Below are 17060 nucleotides of genomic sequence, written 5' to 3'. Positions count from 1 at the left end.
AGTGATGCGGAAAACAATAGAAGCTCTGTCACTAGGTCAGCTGCAAGATGAAGTGACGTGTGTGAATCTACAGTATATGGGGTTTTGTGAAAGATTCAGTCTCTCTCCCAAAGAACTTCAGCTGATGATACAAGGGGAATTCAGTTCCCTTTGGCAGGACTCCATGTCGGTCTGGATGCTGTAAATACTTCTGCTTCTACAGTTACTTAGCTCATGCTGCTAAAAATATACTTATGACAGAGTTGATGAAAGTATCTTCTTTTTTTAAAACCACTTGTCTACAACAATCATTTAATGTTCTTGTTTGCATGTGTGGTTCTCATTATTCAGATGTAGCTATTAATACTGATGACAGTTAAAGAGAGAAAATCCAAATATTTTCATACTTGCACTTTTCCAGTAGAATTAAAAACAACAACAAACAGCCAAATAACCACAAATAGTCTTGATTTTTATTTATTTATTTATTTATTTTGGTGATTCACAAATTATATAGTAATATATTAAACTACATTACAGTAGTAAGGGCTTCAGAATCCCTGTAAATGATGTAATTATGCTTAAAAATTAGTATTACTGAATAATTCACTTTTGTAATATGCAAAAGTAATTTTTTTCTCTCATTTTCAATAACCATCAGTCTTAATATCTAACTAATGAAAAAACATAAACAGTGTCATCTGTCAGGTTGCTAACAGAGAATGCCACTTTTTGGAGCTTCATTGTTTACTTTAGCAGGTAATTTGTGGACCGGAATCATTTAATTGTTCTGAGCACATAATTACATGCCAGCATTTTCCAATTTAATTAAAATGTACAAATCTGAAGATTAAGGGAATTTTTGAATTATTAATCATTTCTCCTCTAGGAAATCTTGTTGCTCTGCAGGAGATTTGTCCAGTGTACAACTATACGTATTTTTTTCCTTCTCTTTCGCAGACAGACAATTTTCCCGCAGAGCCCAATTACATGGGCAGCAGGCAGCAGTTTGTTCAAAGGTAAGGCCTATTAAATAACTTTCTCGGCTTCCCCATTTGCATTCTTGTCAAAATTGCTTTGCCAGAGAGTACAATTCAACTTAGAACAAGTAAATACAACTCTCTCTCTCTCTTTCTCTCTCTCTTTTTAAATATGTATTTCAGTAGCTCCACGTTCAAGGATCCAGAAAGAGCCAGCTTGAGGGACAGCGGGCATGGGGACAGTGATCAGGCTGACAGTGACCAAGACACTAACAAAGGCTCCTGCTGTGACATGTCTGTTAGGGAGGCACTCAAGATGAAAACTACTTCAACTAAAAGCCAACCACTTGAACAAGGTGAGTGAAGTCTCCAATGCTTACAGAGCGTAAAGTTTAAGCCATCATTATAAACCTATTAGCATTGCAATTGCAGTGTATCAGGGTGAAATAGCCCTCTGATAATACTATCAGAGAAAACACTAAATCTTGTAGATAGCCCAGAGCAAAGACATTCAATATCTTTCAGAATGAACATGAAATGAAACCACAAGTATCCTCTTTTTTTTTTTTTTTTTGTAAATCCAAAGCAGATTTAAAAAAAAAAAAAAGGTACTTTTCTAAAATGATTAGAATATACTTTATCTCCATTGGCATTTCCTGTGATATATTATGTACTGTTCTTCAGCCAAAGCGTGATTTGAAAACTCAAACTAGACATGACTGCAACAGATAAAAGAATGACAGTCATTTACATTCCACATGTAGTTTGGAGAAGAGGAAAAGGAAAGAGACTTGGGATATCAGACAACAGTAAAAATGGATCAGAAGGTGTTTCATTTCATGGATGTAATTTTCCTATTTGTAATGTTGATTTCACAATTAATAGTAACATGAGAACTGTCAAATACTAAACTAATATGATTTTTAGTATAATTTCATTCATTTTCTAGGAAGTTATCAAAGATGAGTGTCTGTGAAACAGCTAAAATAACATATTTTAGGACAATGACAATGATCTCTGCAAACCTTCATTCTGACAAATAAGCATATTTATTTCTTCAAACAGTGCCCAGTTAAAGTTTCCTTAGAGATATGTATTATCTAACCATAAGGTCTTCTATTTCAAAAGAAAGACTTTTTTTTTTTTTTTTTTTTTTTTTTTAAGCATCAGACAATCTGACCACTCCAGCAGTGTGTGTTTGTGCAATTTCCTTCGTAACCTATAAGCAATAAGGAAGTGCACCACTGAATTATTTTGAAATGTTTTATATATTTGCTTTAGTTTAGCTTGTGTGGAAGATGATTCAGTGTTAAAGACAGTTAACAGATGATTAAATAAGTCAGCCTTAATGAGAAGCTACATTTATAATTAAGCAGAAATACATTATAAGCTTTTTATTAATTGTTGATTAGTTGGAACTAGATTTTTTGTCACTAGCCTGGTCTGATCTGTTGTACAATCATCAGGAATATATGTTCAACTTTTTTTTTTTTTGGTTATGTAGAGATTGCAACATAGTTTTTGCTGTGTATTTAGAATACTGCAGTATAATTTATTCTGTATGTACTAGAGGGTTAACCTCACATATGACCTTATTTTCCAGGTAATAAATGCCAGAAAGATTATTTTTTCCTGACCTTTTGCCACAACAACTCTGCTTATAATTGGACATTGATATGTATAAAGATACAATACTAGACTTTTTTTTTTTTTGTAGTTTAAGAAGCTGTTTGAATGTGTATCTAAATTTCTCAGTTTTGTATCTCCCTGAGTATCTATCTATAAAGTAATAAAGTAGAGCAATGAAAGCATGAAGTCCTAAAATCCAAAAAGTTTAATTAGGAAAATAATTTACCATAAATTATAAAAAAGTACTTTTTTTTTTAAGTACTGTATAGCTAGAGTTCAATTTTTACTGCAGTTTGTCCAACAGCATAAAGCCTAATACTGCTCAAAATATAAGAGCACTAGTCAGCATATTAAGCCAACCACTCCTATTATTTATTTTCATTATAACACAAAGAGTTATATGGAGGTTTGCACTTATCATTATATCTATACAAGCAGTCCCATTTATCAAGAAACATCTCATACCGGTGGCTTATATTAATTTCTCACATTCTCATTAAACGTATACTGAACTATGAATGTTAAGTACTGTCAGCCACTGAGTTGCAGCAGCAAGCGTTTATGTGATTTTTTGTACTGAGAAAAAGTATGAGCATGGAGAGATAAACTAACTTTTTATTTCCTTTTTTTTTTTCTTTTTCCCAAATATAATTAAAAATGCTAATGACATCCATTTGTTTGCTTGTATGAACTCTTCCATCTCAAGTGTCAGGTAATGAAGTCATTGGCATTTTATGAAAACTGAACATGCAGTGAGAACCTTATGGGGTTACAGATCATTATAGTAATAAATGTGGTGCAATGTGTTTTTTTCAATGAAATCAATGATTGCTTGTCATTGAGCATAGTATGATTAGGGCTTTTACTCCAATGTAACTTCTCTCTTTTGAAAGATAATGAACAAAATTGCTTTTTCTAGTCATTATCCTATCCTATCCTATCCTATCCTATCCATTTGCCATGTTGACAGAGGGTGAGAAATAATGTTTGTGGGTAGAAAAAAGATGGCATTTTCTTTAGAGAAAAAATGTTTCCTAGGAAAAGGAGATGGACAGCTTGCTAGAAACAATTTTATATAGTAGCACCTGAAGCAGTATCAGAAGTGGTGGTTCTGTCATCTTTCTGGGTTGTGCTGACGGATGGGAATTCACTGTTTTGTAGCAAAGTTTCAGGCTTTATTATTGTAATTTAAAGATATCTAAAATAGTTTAACTTCTGTTAAAACTGTGACATTTTTAAAAAATAAACAGTCTTAACAATCAACTCAGGATCTAGATTTCAGATTCCTAATTTAACAAGTGAGTTAAGTTTGAGTTTGAGAAGTTACATCTTCTGTATGTAGTTGTCACTATTGTCATGATTCCAGTTCCACCCAGGGCAGTAATAAGAGTCTTAAAAGTACTAGTATTTTAACTACAAGTCAGAGCAAATCTAGCTTAGGCAGCTTGAAAATCAGTAATGGAGAAATAAGACAGTATATGAAAAAATAATATGTATAAATTACATCTGATTTTGGTATGCAATGGGAGGCAAACTCATTTTATGATTTTCATTAAAATAGTGAAAGCAGTGTAAAGCCTCAAAAACTTTGCTATTAAAATATTTGATTTCAAGGAAAATATTTCTAAATAGCAAGTTTTGTCTAATGGTGATTATAAACATTAACACAAACGAGAAAGATCACCAATTAGCTATCATTATGAAATGCTTCTGGAAGCTCGTCACTTGGCCTTAATGGAAAGAAAGGGGTGGAGGGTGGGGAGGTGTGTGTGTGTGGGGAGGGCAACCCTTTAAATGTTATTGGGACAGTTAGTCTTGTGTTGAAATAAGTATGCCTCCTTTTAGTTATTTCAATTATGTATCTTTTCCCCCCTGTAAATTCCAAGCAATTTTCCGCATAAAAATACCTGTTTCTGATCAGCTTACTTATGCTGATTCAGCTGTCTTACTGAGCACCTTGTTGTGTCTGTTACTTTTTCAGTAGAATAGTTTTAGACAAGTCTGTCTTGTTTACCTCTTTTTTTCTTTATTTCTGTTTTCTTTCTGAGACTTTAAAACCCACCACGAATTCAGACAGTTTGAGATCACCCTACTTATAAATCTTACAAGAATTATTAGTTTTGAACATGTCTGTTATATAAAAATTCCTGTTCCACCTGATGTATTATATATTATTCACATCTGATGATTAACTAACAGAATAATATTTTTCTTTGCTGTCGTTTGTGTATAGCAGCAATAATCTGTATTCCTTGAAAAGATATCCAAAGCTGAAAATTATAATGTGATATCTACAGGGATGCAGTACATCAGAAAAAAATGTGCATTTTATACTTTTCTTAGTAAAACCTGAATATGTTTATCTGATAATGATAATTTTACTGATATGAAACTATAGAGATGTGGAGGTTTCTTGCAGTTGCTTATAATTTTTTTCCTTACCTTTTTTCTCTTTTACCTCTTTTACCTTTTTTACCTCTCTCTTTTTTCTTCCCCTTCTGTTTTCCTTCTTTAACATATATTTGAATTCAGCAGCTTTGGTTTTTGTTTTTTGCTTTATCACTGTGCATCACATCCTGCTTTCAGAACATTTGCTTGCCGTTCACACCTGCATCCCGTAGAGGGGGTATTTCTGCATGTGCAGTTACCTATTTAACAGTAGCACAATCACGAGAATAAAGGAAAACCAGAGACATCTCCATGGAGAAAGACTGAAAGAAAGCTTCAGCGTTGGAGTCAGAGACTCCTCTAGAAACGGTGTTGCTTATCGGGTTTCTCTGTAGGACAGTACGCTTTTAATCTAAGACATACATGACTAGGATAAAAGGGTTGGAGTTAATCTTCAGGGAAAAAAAAAAAAGTGAGAGATTAAATATCACTCAAAAATATAATTTTCTTTTTCTGTTGTCACAACAAAACAACACACGCATTACAAGCATTACAACTGATGCAGCCCTGCATGCAACAGTCTAATCAGTGTTTTAGAATATTTATGAATACTGTCAACTTGAGTATGTCCACTGAACCTGTTCATGGAACAGAACTCAATTAATTTGTGCATTTATATTCTCAATTTCTAAAAAAAAAAAAAAAAAAAAAAAAAAAAAAAAAAAAAGGTCTCTGAAATCTGGTATCCTGCATTATTTTTTAGCAATTTTTTTTTCTGAAATATTCATTGATTTTCTTGTTATAATTCTTTAGTCTTAGGATAACTAATATTCATTCTGTTTAACTAAATGAGAATTAGTCTAGACTGATAAGTGCAGAAAGTTCAACAATCAAATTTCTGCTGTCTGACATAATCATCAATTCTTTCTGTGCCATTGGGGATGATGAGTTCTTTTATGAGTACATCAATTTAATGAGGTAATGGAAAAGAAGACTAGAGAAATATTTCTTTACCAAGTTCTCAGAGCTAGTGAAAGACTATGCGGAGAAACTGACTGAGGCTGGGAGTGCCCCCAGAGCTGACACAACCTGTGAGATATTTTGTTCAGCATTACTTCCTCACAGTAGTGTTTTTTCTTCTGGACAGAATATCTCGTATCACATTCTCTCTGTACTTAGAATGTGAACAGCTGTCAGACTGCACCACTTGTTCTGATGTCACCTAGGAGTCTTTATGTCCAGGACTATTGTCCCTTCCAACTCAGTTACCCCTAATAATCTCAGGTAAGACACTACCTTGCTGTTTTATGTCAGGGCTTGAACACAATATCCTTTCTTCACTTTCATCTGATTAAGTGTTTTCCAGGCAAACTACAATAGCAACTTATTTGTATTGAGAGTCTCACCTTTTATTTAATATGACTTAGTAATACCTGTTTCTAGAGCTGTAAGTCTGGAAACAGTTAGGTGGAGCCCACACAAAATGATGTTTTTCCCCATTCATTTGTTCTTTTCTATGTAATTTCTCTCACTTGTTTGTTCAGCTTCCCTGCTTTATGCAAGCACATGTGTGATCTTGGGTGAAGACTAAGACAGGCCAAAGACTAACTTATCTATTCTGTAGCTTATTATGGAGGAAGACTTCTTTGCAACTGTTTTCTTGACCAAGTTTGTCATCAACGCACTGTAGATATTTGATTTGTGCCTCATTCTAATAGTGGGACTTTTAATTTGACTGAAAAATTTTGTAGAATTATAGACTTTTATGAAGAATAAGGCAATATTTACATTATCTAGACGACCCCTCCAGCGCACTGAAAAAAAGAAAAATCATTATGACATTTAAACTGTCAGCACTTTCCTACTTTTCTGCTGTGATAACATTGGTCAAGTAAACAATACTTCTGAATTTAAGAAAATTAACAACATTATTATGGTCTCATCCTTCTTGTGAAGTCTTTGCATTGGTATCTAAATTTTAAATTAATATTTTTCACTTTTTTAGTTAGAGGAGTACTCAGGAAAATTTCAGATATTATTAGTGCCTTAATCTCTAATAGTAATTTAAAGCTGACCTAGGTCTTTGCAAGACTTGCTTAGATAAGCTGAGCAAGGCTATGCAAATGTTCTGTAATGCCATTTTTTGAGTGACCAGAATACTATTTCCCCTTTGAATCTAAGTATCCCAGTACCTGTGACATATCTGTTGCTGCATTATCTCTTGAGCAAATTATATGATGGATTTGGGAAAAATAAAGACAAAGTCCTTTATCTACAAACGTATTTACTCATAGTATTAAAGTTCTTTTATTATTATTATTATTTTTCCCCTCTGTTGCTCTTATGTTGGATATCTTCTTAAGTTTTATTTTTAGACCTAATTCTCTACCAGAGAATTTAATTCTACCAGAGAATCTAATTCTCTACCAGAGAATTCACTTTCACTTTTTACCTGTCAGTTATTTTGATATTGAGTCTAGGTTCATGAGTGGCACTTTTAACATCGGTTTGAGTGATAGCCAGATGTGTTTAGAAGCAGAGCCCAGTTTGTTTGATGCTTCCTCATTAGAAATGAGAGTGTTCCCATGCATAGCTTCTCTCCATGGTGGGTTCTCCTCATATGAGCAGCTCTTGAGTTCAAGCAAGGCTATCCAGGTGAGGAAAGAGAAGTCTGATGGAGCAGGTGCTTGTCCTAGCAGAAATCAGAAAAGGATATGAAGTGGCAACCTAATGGAGAACAGATGGATTAGCTTAATACCTTGACTACTTACTTAGCTGCCTTCATTGTTACAAAACAGAAAAGCAGTGCAAACATTCTGGCAGCTGAAGTGACAGTGAATACACTTTGCATCAGGGTATCTTAGCCTATTATTTCCGCCTGTTATTGCCTATTATCCTACTTTTCAACTGGAGTTGAGTTGTGCCAAACCAGGTTTTTAATCAGACGTGTTTCATCATCTTGCAGATTATTATCATGTAGTAGCAGTGAAGTTTTGTGAAGAGCATACACCACATTTAATTAATGTACTTAGCCATAGATTAGGGCGGAAATTTCTATAACTGACTTTCAATACATACAGAAAGAACTTTCTGCATCTGTACACACACAAAACATATCACTGAGACACACACAAAAAAAGGACTATAATAGTTCAGCACATCGTGATCTTTGCACCATTTGATGTGTCATGCTACATTTTCCAAGTAATTTTATTGTCCCCCTATTGTTTCTACTTATTTTTATAATTACAGATTAATTCAGTGGTCTGTATTTTTGCCCTGTATCTTGATTTCACTGGAAACTTCACAAACAAATCAATTTAGATACATTATTACTAACATGTTAAAAGGCTGAAACTGTACCAACTGAATCGTTAATACATTTCAGAAGAGATTTCTTTGATGAGCTTATTTGCAAATTAATGCATATCATGCACTTCAAGATCAAAAGTCTGTTACCATGAGTCTCATGTCTGAGATGTAGGTGTAAATTTTAACATTGGGGTGCTGTAACTGATGGTGCTTATTTCTTCATGCTTTATTTTTAAGGCAACAAAACAGAATATTCCTCCCCTGTCACTAGTCTAAATCTCATCACTTCCTTTCTGTACTCTCTATTTTGACACTGCCTTTCCTGTGGCTGAGCTCACTTATTGTACTGCAGTTTGTTCTTGGAAGTCTTAGAATCCATAAATTATCTTTTTGCTTTATTCCCAATAGAAGAGCAAGTGAAGGATTTTTCATTCTCAGTAAAATGAAGCCCTTCTATGTCAAAATCATTATCTTGAGCTAACATTTTTTATTTTCAGATTCTTTTTATAAATTGAAAGTAGGAAAGTAGGAGCATAGAAACATCAACAGCTTTTGAAACACGGAAATCAAAAAATTGATAGTTTTCATTGTTTCAGGTTTTATGCATTTCATTGGAACATAACTGGATATGCTTACTTTTGTTAATGAAAATTTTAGGGCATATATTAATGTATCGAATAGACACTTAATATCACACAAACTATTTTAACTGGACTAGGGAGTCCATTTCTACTTCTTAGTCTGTTTTCTTTTAATTGAGCTAATTAATTAATTCTAATTTAAATATATATGTGCATATATTTATTCAGTTATATAAAAAGTAAATTATATATATCCTGTCCTCTCTTTCTAATTTTATATCATTATTGTATGATTGTATCTCCTGTTAAAGAGTCAACAAAAATACAGATATGATAAAAAAATGATATTACTCAGGTTTTCACACAATCCCGTTGCACATTCCAGCAACATTCTTGTTACCAAATTGAAGGAATATTCTGCAGATGGAGTTACTCCACAGCTAATGCCTATTAGTTGGAAACCTGAATTTGGATTTTGGTTATCAACAGTTTTATGTCCAGCTGAGGAAAACATATCAACAGAAGCATCTTAAATAAAAGACAGGAATTAATTATTCCGTTTAGTGATACTTCAGTTAGAATAACATTAATTGAATTTTGTTTTTCTGGAGCAAAGAATATCTTGTAATTTCTATATACAACAATCCAGTCTGTCCTTTTGCTGGCCTTTTTTGTTGTGTACATACTACTTTTCTGCTATGTCCAGGTTTCCAGAGGGAGAGAAATGGTATAACTTAATTTAGTCCAGAGTTCCAGCACATGCTATTTAGTGACACAGCCTTTGTACTCAGTTTGTGGGGACATTTTTAAGGAAGATCTGGACAAATTCAAAATAAATAGAGGGGTTAGAATAACAGCATAAAACAATGGTTTACAAAACATGGCCCATGGGTGAAGTCTGGAAGAACTGGTTTTTGTTTAGAGTTTTTATTTGTTTAAATGAACAAAGACTGAATGGAAACATAATAAAACTCTTAATGTGTATAAAATGTTGTCATAAATAGGGTGGTAATTTTATTTATTTAATTAATTAACTAATTTGTAGTTTGCTGGGAGAACTGTTTAGGTTAAATATGAGGGAAAACTTTGCTATAAAGATATTTATGCACTGAAGCTGGCTATCCATATAAGTTAAAGAATCCCTCTGCATAGTGGTTTCTAAAACATGTTAAATTTTTTAGTGATAACCCAGATTTATTTCAACCTACTGAGGGCCAGAGGATCCACTTTAGCCCTGCTTTATATGATGCCATAATTAAATGCAAGGGTGAGATGCACTGTCTAGTCCTGAGTAAAATGTACTGAAAGGGAACATTTACACTGGCCTGTTCTATACCCTTTTGTCTGTGAACATCTTCTTTTATGGGAAGATACCACCACATGAGAGAACTGCAGGGAATGTGGACTGTGCAGTGCTTCACAACAAGAATCCCTGATATACTGTAATAGCACTTAGCATTTAATGAGGACTTTGCTCAGACACAGAGCTGCAACATGATTAGCTTATTACTACTCAGTGCAACTTTGTCTACTCTCTGTACATCAGTGATATACACATGCATTGTGTCAGCCTCTGTGTGCCTACTGCCCATCCTTATATCCAGAATGGCATAACAGCTGGTTTCCATTCCCTGCTGCTGCTTTCTTCTATTCCAGCTGCCACACTCAAATAACCTCCCTTCCCCAAGTGGGCTTCATATGGTTTGAAAGGGACTTAATGTACCTCAGCGCATAGGGAACTTTTGATGCATATTTCATCATGTTTCAGTTCTTTCTACAGGGAACAGTGCATGTATAACAGATGTTCCCTGACTACTACCCCTTCCTGAAGGTGACATGCCCTTTTTTGTGTTTCATCTCTAATGTATATGTAGCTGGTATTGCCTGTGTGGTACTAAAAAGTACTGTTCCATGGCTGCCCCTGTACTGCATGCCAAGCTGTATTTAATTCCATTTGCTCCCCTTTGCAGCATGAAATGGAGAGGAGCATATGACCAGTATAACCAAGTCATAATGTGACACAGAAAAAAAAAATTTACTTAAGATGTACTTTTTTTTTTTTAATTTAGGACCATATTTTTTTCTAGTTTTATATACACAAATTGTCTCATATAAATCAATAGGGATAGACATGTGAGTAAATGTCAAAAAATCCTTCATCTTTTAATAGTTCCTCTGATGTATATGTAATATGTGTTTTTAATATATGTACACATGTGCACAAAAAAGATATTATTAACTGATGATCCTGATTTTTTTTTTAAACTAAACCTGTATCTTAAAAATATAGAAAATTGAAAGCTTTAAAAGTTTGGGCTTTTTTAAGACTGCAAATATGAGATTATTTTGCAAATTAATTTTATTAATTTGCAAATTATTTTAATTAATTTCATCAGAAATCTTGTTCTGAGAAAGTACATTTCTGAAGTAAAAGCAAACAATCCAAAATATACTATAGGTATTTCAAAAACCAAAGCTTTTAAATATATAGTTGCTAATGTATAGTACTGCACATATAATGCACATATGCATGTGTATACAGACATATTTAACATATTTATATAAACATATATATTGCAATGTAATTGTAGTATCTATTTAAATATTATCGGGATGTACAATTTTGATTTTTATAGGGTATTCTATCAACTTTTTTTAAGTTTTGGCTTAAACTTTACCATCTGAACATACAGAATTTTATTATGTGAACCAATCTTTGCTTGAACAAATAAATGCAGTTCTTAAATTAAGTGTAATTTCAGTTGCCCATTGGACATGATCTCTAGTTAGTTACACAGTCCAAACCTTAAAAGCCCCAAGTAAAGACCAAGAACAACAGAAAGACAAGTGGAATTGTGTCTGTTTCAATATTGTTAAAAGATTTATGTCATTGGTCTGTAATCTGCATGGCCAAGGGAAGCGTCTACTTGGTCTGTGTGCACAGATGAATATGAATAATCCCAAACTTTATGCGCTGTTATTAGTTTTAGCATGTGATTTCTTTTCTACTATCTGAACAGATAGTAGAGGTACAAGGTTACGTAGTTTGATTTGAGCAGTCTATCACTTGTCTATGAGATTGCTGTTGCAAGCAAAGTTCACACAAAGATAATGTAGGTGTGTACATTATCTTAATTTGCCTTTCCTTATAGGTAATAGAGGTTATTTCTTCTATATATTTCCTCTATATATTACTTATATTCCTCTATATAATAGGTTATTTCCTTAGAGGTAATAGTTCTGTTGTTGTTGTTGTTGTTTTTTAATTCCCCCTGAGGTACATAAAATTAATGCTGCACCTTCATAATAATTTCAGAAAATACCAGCTTCACAATCCTCTTTTATAGTAATTCACATTCCTCTTTTATAGGAATATTGTACTTACAATAGAAAATATTTTTTTTACATTTAGTGTAGCCAATTGCATCCTAAAAATGTATCATTTTTGGGTGGACACTCTTAATAAGGACTAATAATTTCTCCACAACAAAGACTGCAAAATAATTTATGAAATCAATTCCTGTCAAATTTTCAATCTGATATCTTTTGTATGCTTGGTATTTGCTCAAAAGCAAATAATAATAACAATAATAATAAACCACCAACAAAACACATTAAAAGAATTTGTTTAAAATATTTGTTAAATTTGTTTCCAAGTCATAAAATACACCAAGCTGAATATGACCCTGGGTTAGGTCAGGTAATACTTTCTTTTCTCAAGTCAAAGTGTTATAACCAAGTAATACCAGGTGGTTACCCAGGGTGCATAGGAATGGGGAAGCTGGTAGAGCAAAGAGGGATGGAGAAAGAACTATACTGTAAACTCCAGCCACTCCAGACCACACTGCTTTCAGGACAACTATAAACCCAGTTTAGCTTGTCAGTATACTGTGACTGCTTTTTGCTTCTCCAGAGTACCATAAAGCACACTAATGAATATGACCATAAAATTTAAAATAATAAAGATCATGTAAAGTTGATGCTGCATATCCCTTAATCACTGGGATTATCATATAATTAGATTCTTTTTCTCCCCTTTGGCATTCAGGCTTATAGTAAACAAATAAGGATATTCTCAAAACTTTTATTTGGATGGAATTACACTGGAAAATACACATCATCATGAGTGGTAAAATATATTACAGCTTCCAACTGTCTCTAAAGCAAGCAGTATTATATTAATTCAGGGCACTTATATTTAACATTTATTACACCTTCCAAACCCTGAAATAATAATAATGTATTTGAATAGAAGTATCAGAAACTACAAAGAATCCGGTAAAACTATTTCAGCTCTCATTATATGGGTATTTCAGGGTAAGAACAGCGTTTAAGTAGTGGGAAATTCTGAAATAAATATCTTTAAATTGAATGTCTTCATGCTTTTATTGTGGAAATAAAATCCCATGAGATATTTAAGGCATGTTATTGATATATAGTTATAAAAATGGTGAACTTCACCTACAGATACCTTTTATTTGTATGGAATTATTGATAATATCCATATTTGTATTGCATTCAAATATTTATGTATCCATTCTTTATTATTAATATTTCATTTTTATTCCTTCATTTGTATTTTTATGTTTTATTTTATTTTATTTTGTGCACATTCACATTTTTTCCTCAGTATCTGGAGAACGGCAGATGTGTTTACATTGATAGAATTTTGACACAATAGTAGTCTTTCAAAAACAGGTTAGATAATCAATAAGAATTTGGAACCCATCTTCTCTGTGAGCTTTAGAAATGCTAACCCATTGCTAATTCATTAATATTTGAAAGTGATTTCAGGAGTTACTTAGAGAGGTTAAACAAGACAAAATAAGCTCTACTATTTAAAGCTTAAATATATACATATATCTTTACTACTTAAAGCCTAAACTTTTCTTTAAATTCTTTAAGACAGTAGAACTTCAGACTATTGTAAATTTAATAAATTTCTTAGTCTTTTCACGTGTACATGACAACAATAAATGGCTTATTGTTTATTATAAAAAGATTCTTGTATTTCTACTAGCATGCTTGAAAGATGAGTACTGTACAGCTGCTTTCTTCATTGTAAACTTGATTCATTTTTGTGACATGCACAAGTATGGATAGACAGAAAGATTTACAGGAAGAAGAAAAAAAATAGCTTAGAAGCTTAAGGTGTGGGAAGATAATGTAATGAGGAAAAAAAAAAGTAATCAAAACACAGATTTATGAAGAAACGAGGAACTGCTCAACTCTTGGAGATAATGTGCTTTTGTTGAATTTACTAATTCTCTGCAAAAAGTGATCAACATTTTTATTTTTCCTGAAGATTAGCTGCAACTAAATAATACTAAACTGAAATAATGTATTCCGTATTAGACAGGTACTTGCTGCTGCATAGTGGAGGTTCATCAAAGTCAGTAGGGTTGTACCACCTTGCCTATTTTGGACAAACACAGTATAATATTTATTTAGTCTTACAAATCAACTAAACATTACATTTTTTCTTTCCCATCCAATGTCAGGTATCAGCATTCTTTTGCTGAATGATGTCATTTGTAGCTGAACAAAAATAAAATACTTTCTCAAAATATGGATATTTTATTTATGAATTTAGTGCTTTCACTAAAGTTCAGTTTGCTGTCATGATTTGGGAACAGATTACTCTGGTAAATATAACAAAAGTAGAAAATTGTTTAAGTTCAAGACAACAAAAATTACACTTTATAATCTTAACTAAGTTCAGGGAATGCTGGTTTGTTATCTTTATTTACAGTGAATTTTACCTTTCCAAAAACTAAGACTCAGAGTTCTCCTAGATATTTAGTCCTCCATAAGTACAAAGGAAGTGGAAAACCTGGATCTCAAAGTATTTAAAAAAAAAAAAAAAAAAAGCTTAACATCACTAACCTCTACATTTTCAACACTTTTGAAGGAGAGAACAGACCACAACTTCTTAGGAATCTTATCATTTCACCTACTGTCTTACCTACATCTGAGATACCTTGTTTATATATATATAATTAGTTGACAAACTCTTTAGAATTAACGAAGCGAGAAATAGGCACTTTTAGAGCATGATTCATTTGACCTATTTTACATGAATCATGCCTTCAAAATGTTCATTTCTTTCCACTGTCAGTAAAAGGTGACTAACTCAGATATAGTTCAATATTTGCTGATGTCTAAAGTTATGAAAGATGAATTGCAGTTAGTGTTTATTCAGGAAACAGCTTTTTACACACTGGCCATTGCTTATCCCAACCTTTTTGGTGTCTATGTCTATGTCTCTTATTTGTGCTGCAGGTGTTAATGGTTCTAGACACACCCCTTTTTTTTCTTTTTTTTTTTTCTAGACTTTTTTTTTTTTTAATGATAAGTTAATGATATTAACTTGTTCAACAAATCTTTCCTATTTCATCAAATTATGATGTGGAGGTGTTGAATCTCTTTCATTTGAGAAATATGATTTCTGTTTGCACAGCTTTTGTTCTCTCTTCCATATATGTGTAGCTGGGAGCAGTTTCTTCACTCACAAAGCTGAGTGACTGTGTAAGGTTCATAGCTTTTGATGTTTTAGTTAAATATTCATCTATTTTTTTTCCTCATGAATTCTTATGGCCAAATTCCTGGTGCCAGAAGCAATAAAGCCTAGCATGTTAGAGATTTAAAATTAGACTCTGAGATCAACCTGTACTTTGGCTTCTAAAAATCCCTATGTGCCAAAATACTTTACTGAAATGACTCGCAGAAAAGGAAGAGGATGGTCTTAGTTTACACAGACCTGTACTTAAAATTAAAATAAATTTATCTGACTTCCTGAGCTATTATAATTTATGTTAATTAAATACTAAAGGATGAATAAAAACATATTAATTTAAGGATTAACCTCTATATTAGTTATCTTTATCTTACATAGTGTTAATCTTCAGTAAATTTTTATCACTTGGCGAATTGAAGTAATTTGTGATCTTATCAAACTTAACTTCTTCTTATGTCTAAAGCAGTTCTTGCATGTTCATTAAAGAGCAACGGATTCTGGAATAGCTGTTAATCCCTGGCAAATACATTTAAGCATCAACTGGCATTTCATAAACATACAGTAGCAATCTTATTTGATCTAAGTAAAGATTTACTTAAGATAATTGGGGTCTATCCTGTTGTATCACAGCCACTGCAGTGCGCACCATTATTGGTGGCAAGGTGAAGTTTATCTGCAGGAGAACACTTGCCACTCTTATCTCAACTCTACTGCCAAAGCCATCTACTGGAGATGTAGCACATGTTGGCACAAAAAGGACTTCTACTAACCTTTCTACACCCTGTTCCCAAAAGAGATAAACTAAGCTAAATATATAGTGATATGGCTACATACATGACAGCGCTTTCTGCCAAATAGCTGTGTGAACTGGGGTTGTCTTTTTTTTTTACCCCCACACTTCCAGATGACACAGTTTTGCCAGTAATACTTCACAACATAGATTCTGACAAGATGCTCTTCATTATCAACGTTATTAATAGTGAACATATTGTTCTTTCTTACAAGGTTCACACAGATAAAGATTGAACTGTATTTTTGGCAAATTTGAAAGTTGACTAAGTTTTTTTTTCTTTTTTTTTAATCTTCATTTCATAGAAAATCATCAGAAAGCTTCATCTTAATAAATGTGAGAATTAAATATTATATAAGCATAGTTAAGTATTATGCTTTCAGGAATAAAACAGATGAGGTTTTGAAACAGAAATTCAGCTTAGAACACTAATTTTGTAATAATAATGATCATACTAAAAAAGTACTGAAAGGGGGGCTAAATTTTCCATTGGTTATTTGATTTTTTCTTCCATGATACATATAAAAATCACGTATGCTTTCTGTGACTTCTCATAATCCTGATCCCATCTGTCTTTTGTTTCATATCAGTATAGTGGAATCCACTGTGAAATTCTACCCCCATTAAAATGCATTTCGTCTGGACTAGTCATGCAGTTAGGTACATATATATTTGATTTTATGAAAAAAAAAATCTTAATAAAGAATTCATTTAATTTTTTGGGGTGTACGAATATTTCAATATATTTTATTAAACTGAACTAATCTAGTACTTAAAAAATAGCTCCCTGACATTCAGAGTAATGGACATGAAAGCAAGAGTAATAAAAATTGCTAGGAAGATGCAGCGTAAGCACTGATTCAGCAAATACCAGACTGATTTAA

At 32.7% G+C, this 17060-nt stretch overlaps 1 protein-coding gene across 4 annotated transcripts in view; it reads left to right on the top strand.

Annotated features, from left to right (window-relative positions):
• PCDH17 (protocadherin 17) overlaps positions 1-17060 on the top strand; it is a 92194-nt gene that overhangs the window by 29698 nt on the left and 45436 nt on the right. For 3 of the 4 annotated variants that reach the window (XM_050715868.1, XM_035553420.2, XM_050715863.1), the window contains exons 3-4: positions 940-998; positions 1143-1315. In XM_050715868.1, the coding sequence (XP_050571825.1) occupies positions 940-998; positions 1143-1315 (232 nt within the window). Of the gene's footprint in view, positions 1-939; positions 999-1142; positions 1316-3294; positions 3621-17060 lie in introns of those variants that run through there. The other variant, XM_050715873.1, reaches the window with a different exon arrangement.

This window comes from Cygnus atratus, chromosome 1 (assembly GCF_013377495.2).
Source record: "Cygnus atratus isolate AKBS03 ecotype Queensland, Australia chromosome 1, CAtr_DNAZoo_HiC_assembly, whole genome shotgun sequence".
In the NCBI taxonomy this organism is placed as follows: Eukaryota; Metazoa; Chordata; class Aves; order Anseriformes; family Anatidae; genus Cygnus; species Cygnus atratus.
The sequence above is the reverse complement of the archived record's forward strand: the minus strand, read 5'-3'. Positions and strand labels throughout refer to the sequence as shown.